At 40.3% G+C, this 24,649-nt stretch overlaps 1 protein-coding gene across 1 annotated transcript in view; it reads right to left on the bottom strand.

Moving 5' to 3' along the window:
- The window catches only part of COL24A1 (collagen type XXIV alpha 1 chain), a gene marked incomplete at both ends in the record, with an annotated part of 398,127 nt that extends 376,085 nt beyond the window's left edge, over nt 1-22,042 (bottom strand). The window contains 2 exons of the mRNA XM_082834714.1: nt 12,134-12,198; nt 21,987-22,042. Of these exons, the coding sequence (XP_082690840.1) occupies nt 12,134-12,198; nt 21,987-22,042 (121 nt within the window). The remainder of the gene's footprint in view (nt 1-12,133; nt 12,199-21,986) is intronic.
- Between the last annotated feature and the right edge of the window lie 2,607 nt (nt 22,043-24,649).

The following is a 24,649-nucleotide window of genomic DNA, read 5'->3' as shown; positions in this document are numbered from 1 at the left end:
TCTGTTCTTTATCTTCAAAGTACAGCAATTTTTTATTATGATATGGCTTCATATTGACCAGTCTGGATAAATGTTTCCAGGCACACAGTATGCCCATTTGTTGTATAAATTCAAGTCTCGTTTTTTTGTTTTTGGGTTTTTTTTTTTAACTTCATGAATTACACCCTTGAATATTTATTTTATAATTCCGATTTTCTCCTTCAAAAATTCCTATTATAAGTATGTTGAATCTCCACTGCCGTCCTCTATATCATTTCTCTATAAATGTTCCTTCAGTTCTGTTTGATTTTCTCATATCTTTGTGTTTCCTATGTCTTATCTCTTCATGTTCCAATTTCATTTCGATTTGTAAAAGGGTTTTTTTCCCTACCACTTCTTTTGAGTTTTACAAGCTCACAGTTCATTTCCTTTTAATATCTTACCATCTCTTCCTTTTCCTGGGTTCTTATATTTCTGCTTTATGATCTTCCTTCAGAGATGATTTTTTTTAATGTACGCATTCTTGTTTTTGCTGTTTTTCCCTACATTTTACCTTGTTGTGTCTTTCTATGTTCGTTACTTACGGTTTCATAGCCCAGCAATTTACAGAAGAATGCTGGGGGAGAAGATGGAGGGCCATGCCTGCCAAATCTCAAAACCCAAATGTTCCATTTCAGCATTACCGGAGTTTCCTTCTCAAATGGCTCCTTGATATAGCCCCACCTTCTTCTCTGAAACAAACCCAGTCCAGGAGGACTTCCACAGCCAGCCCCACTCACAACTCCTCTCTCCTTCCCCTGTATTCCCTTCCACTGGCATATACTTCAGAATGAATCCTTCACCTTAGGAAGCAGATTTTTACATTTTCTGAGCTCTGTCCCCACTGAGCCATTTAGCTATTATCTGTGATTCTTTCTTATACTTCCTTCTGGGCAGCTTCAGTCCTCCCCAGATCCTGTGACACTTGTTTTGTACAAAGGCTAAAGGTTAAGTACTTCAGGGTGTGCTCCTCACCTTCAGGAAGCTGGCTTTTGCTGGTGCTTTCTGAAATCTTACTATTGATTTTACTCCATAGGGCACCTGCTTTTCTCAGATTTTGGGAGTCTGCAGATTATACCAGTCCCCTAGTTTTGGTGAAAATGCAGTTTTCAGGTTCATTTATTATTTCATTCACTTTGTATCATTAGTATGATATCCAGAAACAGAAATGGAAAGAAAATATCTCATGGTTTCAAGTTTATACTGAAAGTCTATACTCATTTCACAGATGAAGAATCTGAGGTCCAGAGAGATTAAGTAACTTGGTCAAGAACACACAGCTAATGAACGGTAGAAGTGGATTTCAGCACAGACTGACTTCAAAGTCTACCATCTTCAAAGTCTACCTGCCACATTGTCTCACAGCCACTGTATTCTCCATACCACCTCGTTTCCCTTGGCAAGCCTAATTAATCATGGCAGGGTTATTTCTCCCAACAGAAATCTCACAGTGGAAAATATTCTCTAGGTAGCCACCAGAGTTGGTATCTGATGTGAAATCTAATTGTTACTCTAGTTTTACCCTCTCATGTCTCACTGTGAATGTTTAGCAAATCCTTTGAGTAGATGTTGACTGAAGAGAACACAGGCATACCTCAGAGATATTGCAGGTTCTGTTCCAGACCACCACAGTAAAGTCAATATCAGAATAAAGTGAGTTACACAAATTGCTTAGTTTCCCAGTGCATAATAATTTATGTTTATACTATACTGTAGTCTATTAAGTCTGCAATAGCATGTCTAAAAAACAATGTACATACTTTAATTAAAAACTACTTTATTGCTAAAAATTGCTAACCATCATCTGAGCCTTCAGCAAGTTGTAATCATTTTGCAAAACAGTATCAAAAACACTGATCGCGGGCTTCCCTGGTGGTGCAGTGGTTGAGAGTCCGCCTGCCAATGCAGAAGACATGGGTTTGTGCCCCGGTCCGGGAAGATCCCACATGACATGGAGCGGCTAGGCCCGTGAGCCATGGCTGCTGAGCCTGAGCATCCAGAGCCTGTGCTCCACAACGGGAGAGGCCACAACAGTGAGGCCCGTGTATCACACACACAAAAAAAACACTGATCGCAGGCCATAATACATAGAATGAAAAAGTTTTAAATATTGTGAGAATTACCAAAATGTGACACAGACATGAAGTGAGCAAACGCTGTTGGAAAAATGGCACCAATAGACTTGACTGAAACAGGGTTGCCACAAACCTTCAATTTGTAAAATATGCAATATCTGAGAAATGCAATAAAGTCAAGTGCAATAAAATGAGGTATGCCTGTAGAGAACTGTTAAGGATAAAAAGGCACAGACAAGAGGGGTGGGGAGAACAGGAGAAAAAAGAAAATGTCTTCTATCTGAATACAGAATTTTTACATTAATTTAAGCCTAGCCCTGGATACCACCAAATTGCAAATTTAAATTTAGATATTTGGTACTGATGAATATAGCAAGAAAAATCTTAGTTGTCTATAGTAAGTTACTTGTTTCATGAGTGGCTCTAACCAGGAAATCAATGTAGTTTGTGTCACTTAGGAAATTAGTTAGTATTTAAAGAATACTCTTTATCAACAGATAAAGGCACTTTATTAGATGGCTTACACTGTTTAAAGAATAAGAATAATAGCATTTATTAAACTGTTTCTATGTACCAAGAACTATGCTAAGAATTTTATTGTATTAAGTCACAGAATTCTCATAACATAATGACGTATGTGCTATTGTTAATCCATCTGACAGTTATAAAAACAAGTCACAGAGAATTTAAATGATTTTCCCAAGGTCACCCAACTAGGAAGTTCAGAGGCAGAATTTGAATGTAGGCAGTTCTCTAGAGCCAGTCTATTAGCATGGCAACTTTTCGGAATGCATATGTAGCCTGATGGCAGAACTGACTGTATCTCCACCTATTTGCTTCTTAAACAGAATACATCATGGTGTTGCCAAGACAACGCCTTGCTCTTTTAACTATAAACATCAAGCCTAATGACTTCATCCAAACCATGGTTTCAGTAACCACATATGCTGACTCACAAACCTCTCTTCTGGGTTTGAATAACCAATTGCCCACTGAATTTACCCAGTAAAGGTTAGTTATCCCACGAGCACTTCTAACTCAATACATTTTCCCCCAGATTCGTTCCTCTTCCTTTACTGCGTTTCTCAGTGAAGATCCCCACTACCACACCAGGAGTCTGAGTAATATTTTTATAGCGTAAATTATATCATGGCATTCTCCTGAACAAAATTCTTCAATGGCTTCCCATCACACTAAAAGTGCAATCCAGAGTTTTACAGGGTGCATGAAACCTATGTCACCAGTTCCCTTCTTACCCATCTCATCTCTCCCTTCATTTCATCCCACCTCTGCTCCATCCAAACTGGTCTTTTCTTATTCCTTAAAACCACTAAACTCATTTTTAACTCACAGCATTTACACTTATTTTTCTCTTGGCTTAGAATGCTCTAAACCCTTAGTTCATTCTGATCTAGGCTCAAATGTGACCTCCTCAGAGAGGCTCTCCCTGGCCACATTACCTAAACTATAAAACAGTTATCCTCCTTGCCCCAATAACTCTCTAACTCTAATGTCTTACTGAGCTTTATAATTTCTTCATAACACTGAAAATTTAGGGGAAAAATGTATGTATATATAAACTTTATTACTTGGCTCTCTAGTTGAAATGTAAGTCCTTCAGAGTAGACCTTCATCTTGTTTTACAGTAATATTCCAACAACTAGGACAATGACTAAAAACAAAGTAGGTCCACAGTATTGCTTGAATGAATTAATCAATCCAGTCATCTAAGCCAGAAACCTGGTAATTATCTTTGATACTTCCCTTCCCGCCCATTCTCCATATCTATTCAGTCACCAAGTCCAACACAAGCCTTAGTTAGGCTCTCTTTAGTCAGATTTTAATATTAGCCTCCTAATAGATTTCTCTGTCTCTTGTGAGACATCCTTGTCCCATCCATCATCCACACTGCTGCTAGAGAAAGCTTCCTAAAGCAAAGAAAATGAACATTAGTTCATGACACTCCTTCCTACAACAACACATCAGTATTTCTTATAGCTTTTAGTACTAAACTCAATCATCTTATTTCTGCCCTCGGGCCCTTAATGATACAACCTCCTGCCTATATTTCTAGTCTCACATTCCATACCTTCCTAATAAACTTCACTGCTTGGCAATATCCTGTGCATATTATCACATATTATTGCTGGGAAGGTTGGCACTGACCATGATTCCACTGGGAAAGCATAACTGGACACTCCACATAAGGACTTTCCTAGACTCTTCTCCCCGAGTCTCTTCCCTAGGCTGATTTTAATCTATATCCTTTTGCTGTAATCTACCATAACAGAGTATAACAGATTTCATGAGTTCTGTGAGTCCTTCTAGAGCATTATTGAGCCTGAAATTAGTCTTGGGGACGGGACCCTCAAACTTGCAGTTAGTGTCAGAAGTAAGTGTGGTCTTTGGGACTGCCCCCTAATTTACACTGGTTTACACGTTTCTTCTCAATGATTTATCTTCTCACTCCATGGTAATTCCTATTCTTGACACTTAACTTTTCCTTGAATTTCTTGCCATATCAAAGCTTACAAAAACTCATTCTTTCAGAGTCCTGGTAAGTACGTCCCTCCTTGCCAAGTTTACGCATCTTACAAGACTCAGTTCAAGTGTTACCTCCTCTTTAAGCCTTCAGTTCAAGTTTTGGTTTGTTGTTGTTTTGTTACATACTAATAACAAATAGATCCTTTCTCAGTATGCTAATAAAAATCAGTCTTCTAGAAACATCTTAAAATGGAAATAAATAGTTCCAGTACAGCCAGAGGCAAGGATGACCATTATTAAACTTTGTTCTGCAGAAACCTCCCAGCCAAGTCCCAGAGCTCTGGAAACCAGACTCATGCATCCCCAGGTAGAAACCTGGTGGATTCTTCTGCCAAAAAACAACACTTCCCAAGAGGAAAGACCTAGAGAAGGTGAAGTACAGAGATCCCTCAATGAAACCAATTAGTCCACCAGCCCCACTCACGCACACAGAGCCTTCAGTCATCCCTTTGGTGCCCCCCTCTTCAATATTAACAGCGAGCCAGGGATCACCAAGCATGTGAGGACAACCTCTAACAGACACGATGGAAGCAGGAAAAGGAACTTCTAGGAGACAGAGACTGGCTGTCACATTTCTTTACAGACCATGAAAAGGCCATTTACACACTTTTGCCACACCTTAGCAGCTGGTGATATGGACAGACATCTCCATTTTGGGCTTTGGATTTGAAACAAGTGATACAAAGAAACAGAGGAGAATGTGTCCACCATCCAGTGGTGGCCACAGTGGCCCATACTCCTCCTGGGGAGTAGCTCTACCTGTGGTCTTGGTCCGTAATTTCCCTGGTTTCTGTTCTTAGTGACCTGATTCTCTAGACTTCCTGGCAATTCTGTGAACCACAGAATAGCTTTCAAGAAAAACCTTTCTGCTTTTTAATAAACCAGAATCAATTCCAGTTGCTCACCCTCAAGCACCTATCTTACACTGATCTCCAAATTATATTGTTAGGTGAAAAGCAATATGATAAGTATAATATCATTCAAATAAAAGCAAAAGCTATCTACCAAAAAAAAAAAAAAATCAGTCTTCTAAGCCTGCAAGGCTAATGCTCAGATATAGGCACAGACACCAACCTGACTTGCCTTTCATTTGAAGCCTATATAATAAGCAGTATGATATTATCACTAGCTAGGAGAAAAGAGAGACAGGTAGAGGGAAGATGAGAGGGAGGTGCAAAGACAGACAGACAGGGAGTGGGGGGAGAAAGGGAGACAAAAAGGAGAAATTGCGTCTCCGTAGGTGTTGAAACTGTGACTCATACCCAAGCATTTGACTCACTCCAGTGGCTATATAATTGACTCTGTGGTGGAGTAGAGTATATGCCTAAAGAAACAGACATGGGAGAGCCAATGGTTACACTTGTTTTTACAAGCACAGAGAGCCAAAGAACCATTTTACCTGTCAACATTCAACAATATTCTATCACAAACTGGAGGAACAAGGGTAGTATTATGGTTACCTTTCAAAATGTAAGGATTCTTACATTTCTTAGAAATTAGTAGCTTAAAAGATTTTATCAATTTTTAGTTAAAAAATAGAGTAATATCATTTAAGAGTGTAATAAATTACAGTATTAGTGCATTATTAACTAAATTAATACAAAAAGCACTTAATTTTAACAAATTCTCACTGTTTAAAATTTTCATGTATCTGGGTCAGTTAAGTCACCAAAGCTATATTCTTTCTAGTTTGTAAGAATGAAAAAATAAAATGATTGTTTAAAATAAAATCAGAGTTGTACATGAGGAAGATCATACAGGCCTCAATATACTTTTCTTTTCCTTGCCAATTTACCCAAATTGACTAAATAACCAAGTAAGTGCCTAATATCCACTTTCCATTGTTCTATATAGCCTCAGCCAAATCGTCTGGGCCAGAATTAAGACTCAAATATAGGCTTCTTGAATTCCAGCTCACTGAGTTAAGGAACTAAAGGAAGTTGTTTAAAACCAACTATTTTATTTTATTTTTTCAATATCATCAGTATATAGAAAAAGGAAAGGATCCAGAGTATTTTTTTCTACTAAACTTTATCGTATGCTCGTCATGTATATAATAGTCATGCACTAAGCACTTTACGTGTGTTCTCATTTTACCCACAACAACCTATGTAGTAAGAATTATTATTATCCTCACTTTTAAGTTTCTGATATTGAGGCTCAAAGTATGTAAGGAACCTGCTCAAGGTCACGTAACTGGTAGGCACTGGAACCTGGGCATAAACCCAGGATTCTGGCTCCAGAATACCTGTGCACCACTGTCACTGGGTATGTTAGAAGAGGAAATTTTGACTTTACAGTATTCTTGGGCTTCCCTGCTGGCAGAGTGGTTGAGAGCCCGCCTGTCGATGCAGGGGACATGGGTTCGTGCCCCGGTCTGGGAAGATCCCACATGCCGCGGAGCGGCTGGGCCTGTGATCCATGGCCGCTGAGCCTGCGCGTCCGGAGCCTGTGCTCCGCAACGGGAGAGGCCACAGCAGTGAGAGGCTCGCGTACCGAAAAAACCAAAACAAAACAGTATTCTTAAGTACCTATTCTGAATAAAGAAATAAAAGCAACTTATTTATAAAATGAGAAATGAAGCTTTAACCTATGTGTAAAATTTTTGGTTAAGTGTCCATAAGGGGTTTTGGCAGAAAATGCTTGGAGTTACTGCAACTAGAATGAGGTGCTTCTTACAACAAACACATTTTTGGGTTAATTTCCACAGAAAATACTCTTCTTGGAGACACGCATTTTACACAGAGATTTCTACAGCTGTGGTTTGCACACCTAGGGATCATGAACCTGAGGAGTGCTGTGTATGTTGACAATTAGCTTACATCTCATATGGTGTAAGGTATCACACAGAGGTGTTGCAACTACGCCTACCTCACTGGCAGCCAGCCCACCAACAGAGTAATAAGGAGACTGTATCATATAAGAAAAGGGAACTTTCTGTCAAATCCTTGGAAAACTCAGTCTTAAATAATTTTTTCTTGAAATAGAATCATCTATTCATTTGGTTATACCTAAACCTCGGTTATAAATGAAAGATTTATATATATGAACAGGATATTTTAGTGGTTTTCTTAGCTGTGCTGAAAGTTAAAGGAAGAACTGAAAACATGGCAAATAACAGATGTTTATCTCTGCATAGTCTTAAAGTCTCACTAAAATGAGAATAAGGAAATGTGGTTTAAAACTACCTAGGCAAAGTGAAAGGGTAGAAGTAACAACAGATAAGAGATATCAACGAAGTTTTGAAAGATGAAAAACACATGAAGGAATTAGAGCTGACAAACACTAAGGGCTTTAAGAAGGAAGTGCTAATGATGGGCAGGCCAGTTCACACTTCAAAGTCCTGAAAAGCCTCAACAACTGAAGGCTCCAGATCACTGAATTCAGGAGAGAAGCATGAGGCATCATATGGGAGAGAGGGGAGGGTCTGAAAATCTGTATAAGAAGCTTTGAGAGCAAAACTGCAGATTAGAGCTTTCTTATGTAGAAACACTGAATCAATCCTAGCAGAAGAGGGAAAAGAAGCGCCATAATGAGAACAAGGGAATTCAGTAAAAATCTACATACTAAATGGTGAGACAGCAACTCCCCCCCTCCCAAGAACCTCTTTGTATCATTTAACTCCAATAACAGTGGCAACCAGGATTATATTCTACAAGTAAGAAATTGAAGGATTCTTCTCTAAAGAAACTGGACAGCCTTAGACATTTGCGGTTCAACAACGAGATGGTCAGCAATGCTCATTTATGACGCTCTATGTAGAATATACCAGTTAACAAGCCCACCCATGCAAAAAGAGTTTCCAAGCATATTTTTATTGCCTTGCTTTTAAATGATAACACAGGTAATATAGACTTATGAAGAATTTTTCCAACACAATAGACCAAAGCAAACCAAAATTTGTGGGAAACAAAGACAATACAGGGAGCAGAATAAAAGTTCAAAAAAATTATTTTTATCTTTGGAAAGCTGAGTAGATATTATATCAAAGAAACAAGAACAATATGTTATTTTTTAAGACACAATCTGAGTGAAAAATCTCTTAAAATTTTAAATGCAGCACAAGTAAATAAATATTTGGGAATAGTGACTCATGAAAATCTGATATAAAATGTAAAGAAAACAAAAATGGGAAATCGGAGCTAAAAATAAGAAAATACGGAGTTCAATCCAGATCCAATATCTGACCAATAGAACTTACAGAAAGAAGAAATAAATATGTCAGAGAGAAAAAACTAACAGGAAAATTCCCAGAAAAATGAAAGATATTTCCCCATTGAAAAGGCCTAATGACTACCCATCAGAATAACTTGAAAAAACACGTTATTGCAAAATTTCAAAATATCAAGGATAAACAGCTGATCTTAAGGTTTAAAGTGGAAAATTAAAAGGTCATACATAAAGAATCAAGAATTAGCATAACATCAGATTTTTTAAGTGCAAGCCAGAAGACAATAGATGGAAGTCTTTAAAATTCTGAGAGACAACTATTTACAGCCTAAAATTCTATACCCACCCACTACCCTCAAGCATATGGGTGAAATAAACACATTCTCAGAAATGCAATGATGCAAGAAGTGTAACACCTAAGTACACATTCTCAGGATGCTATTGGATGATATGCTCCACTCAAATTAGGAAATGGACAATGCAAAAGGAAAATATGAGTTCCAAGATACTGGATCTAACACAGATGAGAGGCATCAACTTTACAAGAAGCTTAGACAGCTACCAATCCATGGCAGAACAGAATCTTAGCTTCCAGAAGAAATATCTCCAAGAAAAAAACTCAAATGGTTAGAGTATTTGGTGTATTTGTAAAAAAATATTTTTCAAAGAAGTTTTAAAATTCTTTTGGAGTATCTAAGAATTAGTCATAGTGCCATAGAAAACAAAACAAACAACAAAAAAAAAAAAAAGGAGGAAAACTATACAGAGAGGATAGAAGAAAAGAAGAGGGTGAAGAGGAGGCATAGAATGGTGTAAAAATGTTAAACTCTCTTCATCAAAAATAGGAAGTCAATACAATATACAAGCATATTATTAAGAATTATGGAGAGTAAAACCAAAAGAAAGTTTGGGTAAAGGATTGCAAGACTAGGTAAGGTCAAGGGATATTATTTTCTGTTATATATTTTGTAGCACAACTTGACTTTTTAAACTATATACTTGTATTACTTTTTTTAAGTTTTGGCAACTATCATAAGCACCAATAAATATTTATATTTATTTCTGAGAAGTCTAATTTGGGATCATCTCTAGCTCAAGTATACATATTCAGCAGTATTAAGGTCGCAAATGATATTTGTAATCACTATCAAATCACAATTTCTCTGAAAAATGTTTTTATAACCTCCTGATTAGATATTATATTATTATATCATGCCAATTCAACAACAATAAACTATTTTAGGAAAACAGTACTTCTAAGTTTCTAATAACTTACCACTACTTTCATTTCATTTTTGTGCTCAAAAGTACTAAATTTTATAAAGTCAAAGAGGTTTTTAAAGTATTTTTCTTTTTGTTAAGAACTCAAAATAAAATTTTATGAAGTCTGAAAAGTAAGATGTTCACCCTGAAATAAAAAAGCACATTTTGTATTCTGTAAATGAAATCTTAAGGTTGAAAGAAATATTTCTTTCATTTACTCCTTTCATTGCTTCTGACTTTTTTTAAAAAAATCTATTAATAAATATTCAGTTTTCCTTATATCTTTCTTTGTCTGGGTTTTTAATATTTGGATAATGACACATTTTGTAAATTATTAAACTCATAACACTAACAGATGACAATTGTAAAGCAAAGGGTATGTGTAATGGAAACAAGTAGGGTTTTTTTTGATGTTATTTTTTTTGGGTCAGACTTGACAGGCCCAAATTCAGCTCTTAGCTATATAAGCCTGGGCAAGCCCCTTCCTTGTGCCTCAGTTTCTTCATCTATGATACCTACCCTACAGGTTCATTACGAGGATTAGAATCACATATGTAAAATTCCAGCAAATGACAAGACACAAAATAGATATTTAATAATGGCAATTATCCTCTTTATATTCTCTCTTGTCCAAGAGGCTTAATTTTAAAGAATTTGTAGACTTTATAGTCTAAATACCTGAGTTCAAATCTTGGTTCTTCCATTTATTAGCCTGCAACCCTTGGGGTAGTTATTTATTCTTCTTAATCTTGGTTTCAGCAATTCATGGGCATAATTATAAAAACCCTGCAATGAGGTAGTGATGAAGAAAATGTATATTCTACTAGCACAGTGACTGGTAACATAAGTTCTCGGAAACTAACAGTAATGATAGCAAGAAGTTGAGAGAGTTTCTCTCCTCTTCTTGGCTACTTAAAGCAAACTAAAGCAACAGAAATGACTTGATCAAAATAGCATTTATGAAGTTACATGTGACCTGATTTAATGATCTTCCCATAAAAGACAGTTAGAAAATGCCTTCCGTGATACCTTTTAATTCATATATGTGGTATTCGACAGAATACTTAACCTTATGTCCGTTGGTCAATTTGGTCAATAAATAGAGTACCACCCCCTCCTTTGTGTCCTCTCTCTACCTACATGTATTTTGTTTACTTGTCTTTTTCTACTATTATTTGATTGACTAAATTGACAAGTGACACCTTGAATTGGTCATTGAATTGAAAAGTTGGTTCTGTCAAATGAATAATTTGGCAGCCCTGCTGATACAAAGCAGAGGAGGAAAAAAAAAAAAAATCAGGACCACGGTGATATTTTCTGTAGATCCAGCTTCAGGGTTTTTCTCTTTGACTTTGGCTTTTTTTTTTTTTTTTTTCAACCTTTGACAAAGGCACTTGTTTTTTCACTTTGGGGCCAGAGGCATTACCTTATTCACATTTCAATCACTGGCAATTAGGATATTATGGTGGCAAACAGAAAATATTATTTAAATGTTGTTTAATAAATGAATAAATTAGGGTGTATATAGATTCCCCAAACTCTATCACCATACCACCAGAGCAACTAGATAGCAAGCAAAAACAAAACAAAACCTTCAACTACTTTCTAAAGCTCTCCATTTGAATTAAATGAAATCCCAAGCCCCCTGGTATTCACATTTTATTTTGTTTCTTAATGATGTAAATCTAGACGGAGCATTTAGTATATGCCTGTGTTGTTTCAAGAAGTGCAAAGGTAATTCAGTCACAGCTTGCCACCCCCAAGAACTCCCACTTAAAATGAAGTCACAAGCAAAGCCTTTTTACTGTACAAAACTTCTCTTTTACAGAGAGTGTGCTTAAAAAGGTAAGCAATTTCACAGACAGAAGATATGAGTAATTCCTTAAAGGTCATATTTCCCCCAAAATTGGTTTCTTCACCCTTACTTTCTCATTGTACTGGGTAGAATTTTGTATTGTTTAATGTTGAATTTAAGGTCATGACAACTTGAAAAGTCATGCACTTTTGCTGTCTGGAAGCTGACTTTTTATATAAGTAAGTAAGTAACAAGGTAACATTCTTACCTTGATCTTGTGCATGAACAGCACCCCCTGACACACATAGTACAATAAAATGAAGAAGTAGTTTCCTAAAAAAAGAAAAACAATTGGGAAAAACTTAGTTGGACATTTATGACCTATAAATCATAAAATTCAAAATGAACTCTAGTACAAGATTAAGAATTAAGCTATTATTTTAATTAACACAGTATTTTAATACTCATTGGTTAAAAGCAAGGGCTCTGAATTCAAGTTCCAGCTTTGCCACTTACTGTGTGTCTTGGGCACCCTTTATATTACTCTGTGCCCTAGTGTCTCCATCTATTAAGTCTATCTCATAATGGTTTTTGAATATTAACTTAAAAACTTCATGTAAAGTACCCCAAACAGTACCTAGCACACAGGAAAAACTCAATAAATGTGAACTAGTACAGGTGAAATTATTATTAGCAGTATATATTATGTCAAATCACCATACATGTAATTTTACAAACTATTACAGATTGGCACAAAATACAACTTATAGTCACTTAACCACAGTGATTATAAATTGATGGAACCAGTTATTTGCTTAAATGTTTTTATATAAAATCTATTTGCAGATCATATTCAAATCACTCGCACTAGATTCACGACTCGTTGGTTCTGAAAATACTAACGACCTGTAGATGTCAACACTGACCACTGTGATTAGCAGTAATTGTGAACACAGTACTCAACCACTACAAATCAAAATATTCATTCACATTGATTAGCAAGGTAAAAATACTTTGTGATTTTTTAGTTTAACCAAACTTTTGATAGATTTTATTGATTAGTCTTCATAATTGGCTTTACCTACCAACTGAAAATCAGAGATAGTTTCAAAAAGTAATGACGAGCATACTGAAAACTATTTTATTACCTAGTTTTTCTTGCCGATATAGACTCTGTTTAGTCTAACTCAGACTCCTCAAATGACATTTCTGAAAATACATTTCTGCAAGGAATGATTACAGAACCCTGTGAAAATCATTTTTATTAAGTTCCTGGTGTTCTAGTAGTAATTGGTACATTTTCTATTTATCACTATGTTTTTACCTTTATCAACAGTAAGGAGCATGTTAATGTAACAAAGTAAGCCAATATAGAATTATACTATTATAATTGTATGTTTATACACAATATAAAATTATACTATTCTCTTTGCTATAATGGACATATTATTTGTATTAGAATAGTATTAAGCATTTTTTCAGTAAGTGAAAAATGTACATTCTATGGTCATACTTAGAGCACAGCTTTTATAAGACTTCGATAGAATACTTAACAATCATTAACTCTACAAACTAATCAACTGAATCATTATAGAAATTTCAACTGATATGGGCAAATAGCTGGACCATATATTTTAATGAAGCCTATAAAAGATTCCCATATATGGTGTCATCCATGAGATGGTTCTCAAATGTTAGTTTGCCAAAGAACCACCTGAGGCTTTTTTGAAAAATCCAGATTCCAGGCCGTCCCACAGTGACTATGATTCATAAATTTGAAGTGGATCCTCAGCATGCATACATTTTTAACTAGGTGATTCTAATATTGATTGCATGTGTACCAAACTCTGAGGAAAAAACAATTTAGAATATTTACTATTGATAGTTACACTGAACTTAAAATAACCTAGTATTTTGCTTAAATCACATATATCTAATTTTAAGACGACACAAATAAGATTTGATCCTTTAAAAAAAAATCCTTTTCTACTGCTCTAGATCATGGTTTTCAAACATGAGTGGGTATCAGAATCACCTGGAGGGCTTGTTAAAAATTTCTCAGGCTCCACCCTGAGAGTTTCTGACTCAGTAGGTCTGGGGTGGGACTCAAAAATTTGCAATTATAACAAGCTCTCAGGCAATGCTGATGATGCAGATCTGGGGAACTACACACCCAGGACCACTGTTCTGGAAGAGATGATGCTCAACAGATGATATGAGGCCTACCTGTTTTGCATCTTTTTACCGGAGCTGCATAGTGGAATCACCTGGTGATTTTTAAAAACTACTAATACTTGGGTTCTTCCCTCCCCACCCCCACCCTCAGAGATTCTGATTTTAATTTGTCCCACAGGGATTTTTAAACACTTCTCAGGTGATTCCAATGTGCAACGTTAAGGACCACAGTGTGAAATGAAAATAATTTCCTTGGGTGCTCCAGGATGGATCCCAATGGGGTCTAGAGTTTGAGTAAAAGGAGGCTCTTTTCCTTTCAAATTTCTATTTTCAACTGGCAGGACGTACATCGGTAAGACTAAGAAAATAGCTCAAGATTCCGGTCACTGAAGGACAGTATATCAGAATTATGCTGTTTTAACAGAAAATGCAACATGAAAGGATGCACTTCTCACCTGGCCAAAGTAATCTGGCTCACTGACAGCTTAGAAATAACCCACAGGCACTGTTCCATCCAGAATAAAGCTAACTAGTGAAGAGTACAGTAACTAGCACTATTCACGTGGCAATTCAGCCAACTCAGACTTTCCCATGACCTCAGGGGAAAAAAATGGAAAATAAAGTTCTTTCTAGATATGTTAACAAGTCTACTCCTGACGTGAGGCAGGAAAACCTGAACACATCAAACATCATCCCTCAGCCAGGTGATTTTAGGAGATTATGACAGATCAGTTGAGCCACACCTTAGGTAAGCGCACCTATGTACTAATTTGATGACTAAGAGAGAGACCAATGATATGAAATAGTGATCTTCTTTCTCTTTTTCTAATTCTGCCCCAAACTTCTAGCCAACTGTCGGGCTATACCCCACAGGCCGGCAAGCCTCAGAGTTGCCCAACCTCTAAACTGAAAAAAGAGCCCCAAAACAGCGACAGAGGAGACACCAACGGTTTGTTGGATAGGAGATCTTACAAGTCTGAAGCAAAAGGTCCTGGAGCAACACCCGCAGCACCGTACCTAGCAGACAGCAAGCAGGACAAAACAGCAACTTTCCAGAGGGAGAAGGAGGCTACTATTTATAGGGAGGATTGACATCAGGTTGGCTCATCAGTTACCAGGGAAACCAGCAGCTGGGGACAGGTGGGCAGTTACTAATTAAGTCCTATAATTAAGAAGATTGGATAGTCATGTGAGTGAAAGCAGGGCCTGGTCCAGCAGGGGATTTACAGAGAGCAAGAGAACAGCCATCTTGAATGGCCTGACCATACAACTAAGGAAGAGCAGGAAAAGTCAAGTTCCTCACCAGGTGTTCAAGGCCCTTATCATTCAGCTTCAACCTCCTTTCTTTTTTTAGCACTATGGACCAATTACATCTGACATCCCAAAGCTCCAGCCATATCATGTTATTCTCTTCTCCATGGACAGACCTTGTAAGTGCCTGAAAAGCTCTCAGTCTCCACCTGTCACGATGTTCAGTATCATCAAAGCCTAATTTGAATACCTGCTCCATGAATTTTCCCATCATCCCTAAAGAGGACTGGATCTTTTCCTCACCTCTGTACTCTTGATGCTTTAATTTTAACTGTATTATAGCCCATATATGTTGTACCTTTTTTCTTTGTTTTTTTTTTGTTTGTTTGTTTCTTTATTTTTCCAGTTCGCGGGCCTCCCACTGCTGTGGCTTCTCCCATTGCGGAGCACAGGCTCCGGACGCGCAGGCTCATGCGGCCATGGCTCACGGGCCCAGCCGCTCCGCGGCATGGCTCACGGGCCCAGCCGCTCCGCGGCATGTGGGATCTTCCCAGACCGGGGTACGAACCCGTGCCCCCTGCGTCGGCCGGCGGACTCTCAACCACTGCGCCACCAGGGAAGCCCTGTTGTACCTTTTATGATTAATTAGTAAGTAAATATCTGAGCAAGTAACAGGTCTTCACCTTTTATCAATTTCTTACATAAAATTGACACAATAAATATTTTTAAACAGGAACAGAATAATAGTAAGATCTCTCAATGACTGAGGAATTCAATTCTTCCCTATGAACCTAATTCTTTTAACACTTAGGAAAAAGTAAAGTAAAATAAGGGTACTTTTAGTTGGATGTCCAAAGAGGGAAAGAAGAATTTTTAAAAAAAAATTCTGCTGTGGTAGGGTAAGTGGAAGTCTTCTTTTTCACTTTAACTGTTTTTTCTCATCTCTGAAGTTGGAACACAGAGAAGAGATCAAGCTTAACTGATATAATCAGGTTGATAAAGAGCCCAACTCTATCACTGAATAAAATGGATGTCTAATGAATCCAAGCTTTCTAGGAAATGTCTAGTTGAGCTGGGCTTGTTTATTTCTTTGCTTTTGCTCCCCCCTCCCCATGATATTACATTTATGATACATTTACTTAATTAAGAAAAAAATATCACATTTCCACATTAGCAGATGATAGAGTTCTCAAGGGTAGCAGCTGTGCTTTGGGCTTCTCCGCTGTTGTGCTGTGCATATCATGCTAGACATGCTGGAGTCCTTAAATAAGTTAAAATTAAAACTATTAAGTTGTTGCAGAGAAAACAACATGGTTAATAAGAAAATAACACTAGACTAGGAGTCAAAAGGCCAATCCTGGTTCTATTTCAAACTCATTCTGTGACCTTGGGTGGGTTATTTCAAGTTTCTGAGTCTTAGCTGACTCATCTATTATGTGATGACATAATATAAATTTTATATTTTGAATTCCAAGTATAAAACCCCCAAATTTGTGAGTATGGCAGAATCCTAGTAATATACTGGCATTAGAGGACAAAAATCAAGCTACGTTCTTAGCAAGATGTTGTATAAATCACTATATATAAAGGGCATGTCGTTTAACCACAGCTGGGGAAAGGTCCTCTTACAGTTCTGGCCAATTCTTTTTTAATTAAGTAACCTAAAACAGTCTACTTTGCTAATTTGTTCATACATTTAGTGTACCCTAATAAAAAGTCTAGTTAGTGTATTAAATATGAATATTTTTCAAATATTCAAACCATGCCTGTTTTTGTTCATTTTTTTGTATGTCTGGACCATGTGTCATTAATATAAAGTAACAGAAGTACATATACTCAGACATTTAACAAAATCAGACCAGGTCTGAAAGAAGTTAACAATATGGTAAGAAACATTCAATAAATGTTCAGCAAATATAACCCATAATATTACTGAGGATATATAACAAAATGTGAAATACTCTGTGTGCCTGGTCTGCTAGCCACATTTTCAGTTTGACATAAGCCACAGTCAAAACATGACCAGACACGTGAAGGGTGAAGGCCTCGAGGGGATCAAGCAGGAAATAGATATCTAAAGACCATACTGAGAATATTTAAGGAACTAATATCCATCCCAGGCATCTTCCCTAAATAATTCTTAGAGCTATTCAACTTTCTCTTTATCTGAAGGGTTTAAGTTACTTCAGGGGAATTTCAGGCATCTTTTTGTTTAGGGCACCCATGAGACTTTCAGGTTTTATGATATATGTCCTCAAGTTACTGATGCTCATTCCTACACAGGTTCAATTTGTGAATAAGAAACTTTTTTTTTTTTACTGAATTGGCGATTTTCATTTAAACCAATTGGAAAAAGTAGACTAATCTGAAAAACATACATGTAATATATGTCAAGAATTTCAACAATTTCCATCACACTGCGTTTACAAGCCAAAAAATTCTCTAAGTCATGACAGCTTTACAGATTTTGCTCTTTACTAGCTGCTAAGATCCAGTAATAGTAAAATTTCTGTACTTTGTTCCCAAAATAACTGAAAAACGGTTCTTATCCTAGCAGTAGGGAGTAAAGTGTCGTCAAAAACTTATACACAATGAATTCAACTCAATAGGTACTTGTATAACTAATCTAGTGTGAAACATACTAGAACTTCTGGTTAAATTCCAAGCATACAGGCAACTCATGAAATGCAAAGGAGATAAATATGCTTGAGGACTTCAAGTGATCAAAATGCCTAGAGTCCGGTCAGTAGCAGGGAAGAAATATACACTTAAAATAGTCTCCTTGCAGTACCACAGAGATTGTTAAACTGATTACTGCTTAGCTTAGCAAAGTTTCTGGCATACACTACTGTTAAATAAAGATTTTTAAATGAATGAATGTATCAATCTTCAGTCAATGAGACTACCAGGTGGTCTTGAGTTTCAACAAATATATAACTTCTCTGACATTTTCCACCTGCACACTGACCCCAAGATCAAAAAGCCAGGTGATCCTAACCTCCATTTATTTAGCTAAGAAAGTAACGGCTTTGCATGATCTAGTCTCTGTTTCTCTCTCCAGATCCAGCTCCAGTCACTTCTCCCCTAGAATGTGTGCTCCAACCAACTTCGTTTCTTTCAGGCCCTCAAATGCACTGTGCTGTCTCACCTCTGAGCCTTTTACTTTTCTCTCTCTCTGTAAAGCTCCATGCCTTTTCCACTTAGGTCTGACTCTAGATTTCATTGCCTTTGGTCAGCCTTTCCTTCCAGTAGTACTCCTCCCGACCTTTCCCAACTACCAAGACCCTTAGATGTCCTTCTGTCTATACCCTTATCTCATTTTGTTATACTTGGTTGTTTCATTTTCTGTTTCCTATACTAAACTGGGCACATTGGGAGGGCAGCAATTAGGCTTCTGTCTTGCTCAATCATTGTATCACTTCTGCCTAGAACCATGCTAGACACTTAACTGGAGCTCAGTAAACATTTGCTGAATAAATGAGTAAATGATGAGTGAATGAATGGCAGAATGTTAGCCTTTTATGAGAATGAAAATGAAATCGTCTTTACTTCACTTCTTACTCAGAATTACAAATTCTAAAACAAATCACAGTTGCAAAGCATGGCAAGGAAACTAGTACAGCTGTTCAAATTCCCATAATAAAATTTATTATTCTCCTGCAGCTTCACCGATTACCAAGCAGAATGTATAAATAACACTCAAAATTACTTTCTATAAATTACAATTCCTCTCCCTGAGACATCAGTTTACTTTAAACATTTATTTGAATGCAAAGATAACTAAGCAACTTTAAAAATAGAATTTCATGCTAGCTAGGAAATAGATGTTTATATACCAAACTTTGTTTCCCCCTTTGGTTACAGAAACCCTTTAATGACCATAATAGCCTGCCTGGGAGACTTTCCGACAACATGTTAAATCAATCTATCTAACACTGACTCTTGGTTTTAATTTTTGTTTTTTATTAATTCCACAAATTCACATTAGGTAATCTAACTAAAAGCAGCCCTTTGAAATAAAATGTCTTTAAAGATCTAGTTTTAAAACTGTAAATGTTTCTGGGTGACCAATCAGAATTGTGATTTAAAAAAAAACTGCTCTGGGTTTCCCTGGTGGCTCAGTGGTTGGGAGTCCACCTGCCGATGCAGGCGATACGGGTTCGTGCCCCGGTCCGGGAAGATCCCACATGCTGCGGAGCGGCTAGGCCTGTGAGCCATGACCACTGAGCCTGCGCGTCCGGAGCCTGTGCTCTGCAACAAGAGAGGCCACAGCAGTGAGAGGCCCACGTACCGCAAAAAAAATTAAAAAAAACTGTTCCTGCTCTCACAAAAAACATCACCACAAAAGGATGGTGGAAAGTTACAAAAGGATGGTGGAAAGTTAAAATCTCAGGGATTTCATGGGGCACTGTAAGGTTTAATTCAGTGGCCTGACATTATCATCAGCTAATCAGCTGCTTCTCCTAAGTCCCTTTCCCTATGAGGCCGGTAGCATTAATTTCAAACTGAAGAACTCTTAATTCTTTACAGAAACTGGATTTTTTCAAGAAACAATTTTCTCAGCTCAATCAGTAACTACCTTTCCCTACTTTGCATGTATGTGATTGGAGCCGTGAGGGGCTGTGATCTGATGTAATCTTGAATTACCGTTAATTTTCTGCAGCCCACCCCCACTGGGAACTGTCATGGAACAAACTGGATATCGCAGGAGGCTGCAAGGCCCCTGGCTGGGAGCCCATCTAGGAGTGCAGGGGAGACCAGAGCCTTCACGCAGGATCCCCTACCCACCCTGATGTCTCTCCACAAGGATTTTATTTTCCCCATTCCACATAGTCTAATTTTTCCTCAGAAGTTCCTCGATGTAATCCATTCTGTTTGGTTTCTCTGCCTCCCTCCCCCCAGTCATCTGGACCCAATTTACAAACTCCAAACTGCCCAAGAATTTATGCAGGGCCTTTTCTAGGAGCGTCTGGAAGGGAAGTGTAAACCAGACAAGACAGGGGCTAGGAGCTGAAGATCTGCTTTAATCTGAGAGGTTGGTCACAACTACCATGGGGAATGTTAGCAACGTGGGCCTCGAGTAGTGGCCAAGGTAAAGCCCTAGGGCCGGAGCTGGCAGGGAGAGCAAGGAGGACACATGGATGGAGGCGGAGGCTGGACAGGATGCGGAGGACCTCACCCAGCCACTCCTGGTGGCTCTGGATCCGCGGGTACCCAAGCCTCATTCCAGCGTTCCACCCGCCCTAGACCCTCGGGAAGATGCGCCAGGTCCCTCAGGATACCTTGCGCTCCCCTCCCCTCTTTCCGGGAGGGTCCATGCAAGGGACTTCACCGGAGAAAAGTGGCGAGAAACCTGCTTGGGAAACTAATGAGACCGGCGCGAGCCGCTCTGGGTCAGGTGGCTGGCAGAGTCTGGCCTCTTCTCGGACCCTGGTGGAGAAGTGTCAGGTCTCCCGGGCCCTGGGCACCTCGCCGCACGCACGCGGTTGCTGAGGTTATGAGCTTTCCCGCTCACTGAGTCACGCGCTGTGGGCGCGTGGGGATGTGCATCCTTGTCACTGGGGAAGCCGGCTGCCTGCCCAGGCTTCCAGAAGTCGGAGGAGAGAGGGCGCGAGCCCCAGCCAGGCTCGGCTGCAAGCGGCTGGGAAGCACATGTTCACACAAACACTGCCACAAGGCGGTCTTTCTCCGCACCCCGCCTCCCCTTGGCTGCACGGTCAGTTCTGCCCCCGGCCCTCCTCCTACCTACTCTCCCGAGGGGCAGCCTAGTGGCAGAGAACGACTGCAGTCGCTTTCGTCCCTCCCGCCCCCGGGGCCAGAATCAAACTTGCGTAACCCAATGACCTCTTCCAGGGGGGCCAGGGCAGCCAGCCAAGGCCATGCGCCCCACCCCACCCCCAATGTACGCTATTTTCCGAGTGAGGCAGTGGGAGCAGGTACAGCGCCCAAAGAGAAGGTGGGGTGCCAGCCAGGGTCGACGCGAACACTCCCCGGGAGCAGCAGCCCCGCCCCCTCCCCGCGTCCAGCCCCTTCCGCAGTGACACTCCAGTGACCAGGGCGCAGCCTGGGCCCCAGATGGGCAGCACGCTTGTTGGCCTCCTAACAACTACAGGAGACTGCCGCTGAGTCCCACGAGTCCAGGAGGGCCCTGATGCCCGAGGTTCTGTGGGCACCCTCTCCCCCTACCCGGCAACCCTGCCCTCACGCCTGTGCCCAGGTCCAGGCTTCGCGCACAGAGCCCAGGGGAGACCTAAGCGCCCCAGCAATACCCAGAGTGCACGCTCCGAGGAGCACCGCAGGGAAACAGGACCTCAGCCAGGGCTCCGAGGGAGGAGAAGGGAAGGAGGGCGCGAGGGCGACGGGAGCTAGAGCCTGGGCTGGCGTCGGAGTCCAGCTCCGGAGCTGCGGGAGCCACGGCCGCCCGCGTCGGGCCGCGAGCCAGCGAGCTTCTCCTCCAGAGCCGCAGTATCTCTTTAGCATAAACTGTCTGAGAGACCCACTGGCAGGAGGCTTCCTTTCAAACACAGTATTTTACAAATTGAGGAGACAACAGGAGGATGCCACGGCTGTTCAGCGACTCCCAACTTCAAAAAAGTGCCAGGGAGCTGGTGCACAGATCTCCAACGGGCTCAGCGGATCCAGGGGGTGGGGAGAGGGGGTGCTCTAACCCCTGCCCTGGCGTGTGGGCTACTTACGTTTTTGCTGTGTGGGAGACCTGTCCACGCCTTGTCCTGCGGGCTCCTAAATGCATTTGTATGCATTTGTCCGTACGGCGAAGCGCTAACGGAAAACAGAAGCCAGCTCCGAACTGCTAAGGGTGCAGGTACTGTCCATGAAAAAGGGGGGGAAAATCACATGAAAACGATGCTCCAAAACCTCAACAATAACCACAAGGGGAGGGGGGAGATGGGAAGGAGGAAAGAAATAGCACCCGGAGGGTAGGTAGCTAGGCTCCCTAGCTCCCTAGCTCGGTAACAGACAAGTCCGGGGGGAGTCCTGCCCTGGGAGGGCGGGCGAGGAGACCTCACGGGCAGGCGGCGGGGCGCCGGCAGAAGCGGGAGCTCGGCTGCGAGTGCAGCCCTCGAGTTCACTTGCGGTTCAAAGACGACTCCGTGACTCCAGTGGAGTCCTCTGCTTTGGGCCTGGGAGGAGAAAGGGGTGGGGGGAGGGAAGGAGATGAAGTGGGGGAGGAAGTCCTTGGAAACAACCCGCGCTGGAACATTTGTCATACAAGTACACACACCCACTTCGGAAATCTAGTCCGTGCGAGGGGACCGGTGGCAACTGCAGGCGCTCGGCGTTGACTGACGCCGGCTGCTTCCCCTGGAAGAAGTGGAGCCAAGCAAATCCGGCCGGTGTTAAATTTCACCGCTCACTGACTTGCAATGACGTCACCAAACGTAGTGCACACCTCCCCTCCGCCCCGCAACCTTCCCCCCACCCCGCGCCCGGCTGGGGCGCCCCTGTCCGCAAGCCCCTGGGCCCGCCGCGCCTGGGGCGCGCTCGCAGCCGCCCAGGCACAGCTCCGACCCTCTCGCTTCCCACGCTGTACTCCCTCGACATTCCCGAAGCTTGTAGGTGACTAGTAACCTTCCTCCAAGTGTCCATGTACCGTTTCCTTTTTCAGCAGTCCCCAATTTCATGTTTTCTCTCTTGAGTGTCTCCCATTTCCCCTTTTCTCTATCCTCTTCACACACACCTTCTGAAATCACATTTAGCTCAGCGGAGTCCTTCACTGTCCTCCGACTCTCTTGCTTTTTTTTGCAGCTATGCTTGTGGCCTACGTCGTATTATTAATTGACCGCAAAAAGTTCTCATTAATTCCTTTCCTCCCCTTCATTCTTTCCTTTCAGTCTGTCCCCGTACTACTTTCTACTGATTTTTCTCTTCTGTAATCCACTTTTCTGCCCTCTGCCTTTCTCCTGCTTACAAGCGTGGACTAATGGTCTGCAGTTATGCAACAAAAGCATAGGAACACACCTCGGCCTTACCAATTTGAATACCTTCTCCAATGTTTGTAATAAATGTCTTTTTCGATGTAAGTCCCCATTCTCTCCACAGCCTCTTCATACTGAGAAGTCTACTTTGAAGAAAAAAAAAAATTAAATTCTGCTTTTATCCTTCTCATTAATAAGACTGGAAATTCCAGAAGGCCAGGGACCTATTATCTTGCTCATCATTGTATTTTCAGCACCTAAAATAGTATTTGGTATGTCTGTTTAATGAATGACTGCTGTATACCAGTGAATATCATTTCTCCAAGTTTTCCTTGTCTATACTGTGCACCATCCACAGCTAATGACCCTTCCACAGGCTGAAAGGCATCCCGCATTACATACACACTATAAAAGTTAAGGTGACCATATTAATGAATGGAAATGACTGGTGTGGCCCTTGGAATCTGGAGGATTTTTTCCTCTAAGAACACAGTTTAATCCATCTTCCTCTTCCTCAATTTTTCAACTTTCCATCTTGAAATGATCGTAGATTTACATAAAAGTTGCTAAAAAAGTAAAGAGAATTCCTGTATAGCCTTCATCTGACTTCCTCTAATGTTAATATCTTACATAACCATGGTACAATGATCAAAACCAGGAAATTAACACTGATACAATACCTAATCTATAGACCTAATCTATAGATCTTATTTAAATTTTGTCAGTTTTCCCAAATGTCCATTGTCTTGTCCAGGATCTCATCTAGGATCCTGCACTGTTGTTTAGTTAGCTAATTAATTAATTAACAAAGATATTAAATAAATTGCCATATCTCCTTAGTCTCCTGCCCTCTGTGGAATTCCCTGTCTTCTTTAATCTTTCATCATTTTGACAGTTTTGAAGAGCACAGGTCAGTCATTTTGTAAAAGGTCCCTAGGGCTTCCCTGGTGGCGCAGTGGTTGAGAATCCGCCTGCCAATGCGGGGGACACGGGTTCGAGCCCTGGTCTGGGAAGATCCCACATGCCGTGGAGCAGCTGGGCCCGTGAGCCACACCTACTGAGCCTGCGCGTCTGGAGCCTGTGCTCCGCAGTGGGAGAGGCCGTGACAGTGAGAGGCCCGCGCACTGCAATGAAGAGCGGCCCGCGCTCTCCGCAACTGGAGAAAGCCCTCGCACAGAAACGAAGACCCAACACAGCCAAAAATAAATAAATAAATTTATAAAAAAAAAAAAGGTCCCTAAATTTGGATTTGTGTGATGTAGTCCCATGATTCAGGTTTTGTATTTTCAGCTAAAATACCACTGAAGTGATGTTGTGCCTTTCTCGGGGCATCGTATTGAGTATACGTAATGTTGATGTATTTTATGACTAGTGATGCTAACTTTGATCACTTAGTTAAGGTGTCACATGCCAAACAGCCA

This window comes from Leucopleurus acutus, assembly GCF_964270905.1.
Source record: "Leucopleurus acutus genome assembly, chromosome: 2".
NCBI classification, from domain to species: Eukaryota; Metazoa; Chordata; class Mammalia; order Artiodactyla; family Delphinidae; genus Leucopleurus; species Leucopleurus acutus.
This window is presented reverse-complemented; position numbering and strand designations above follow the sequence as displayed.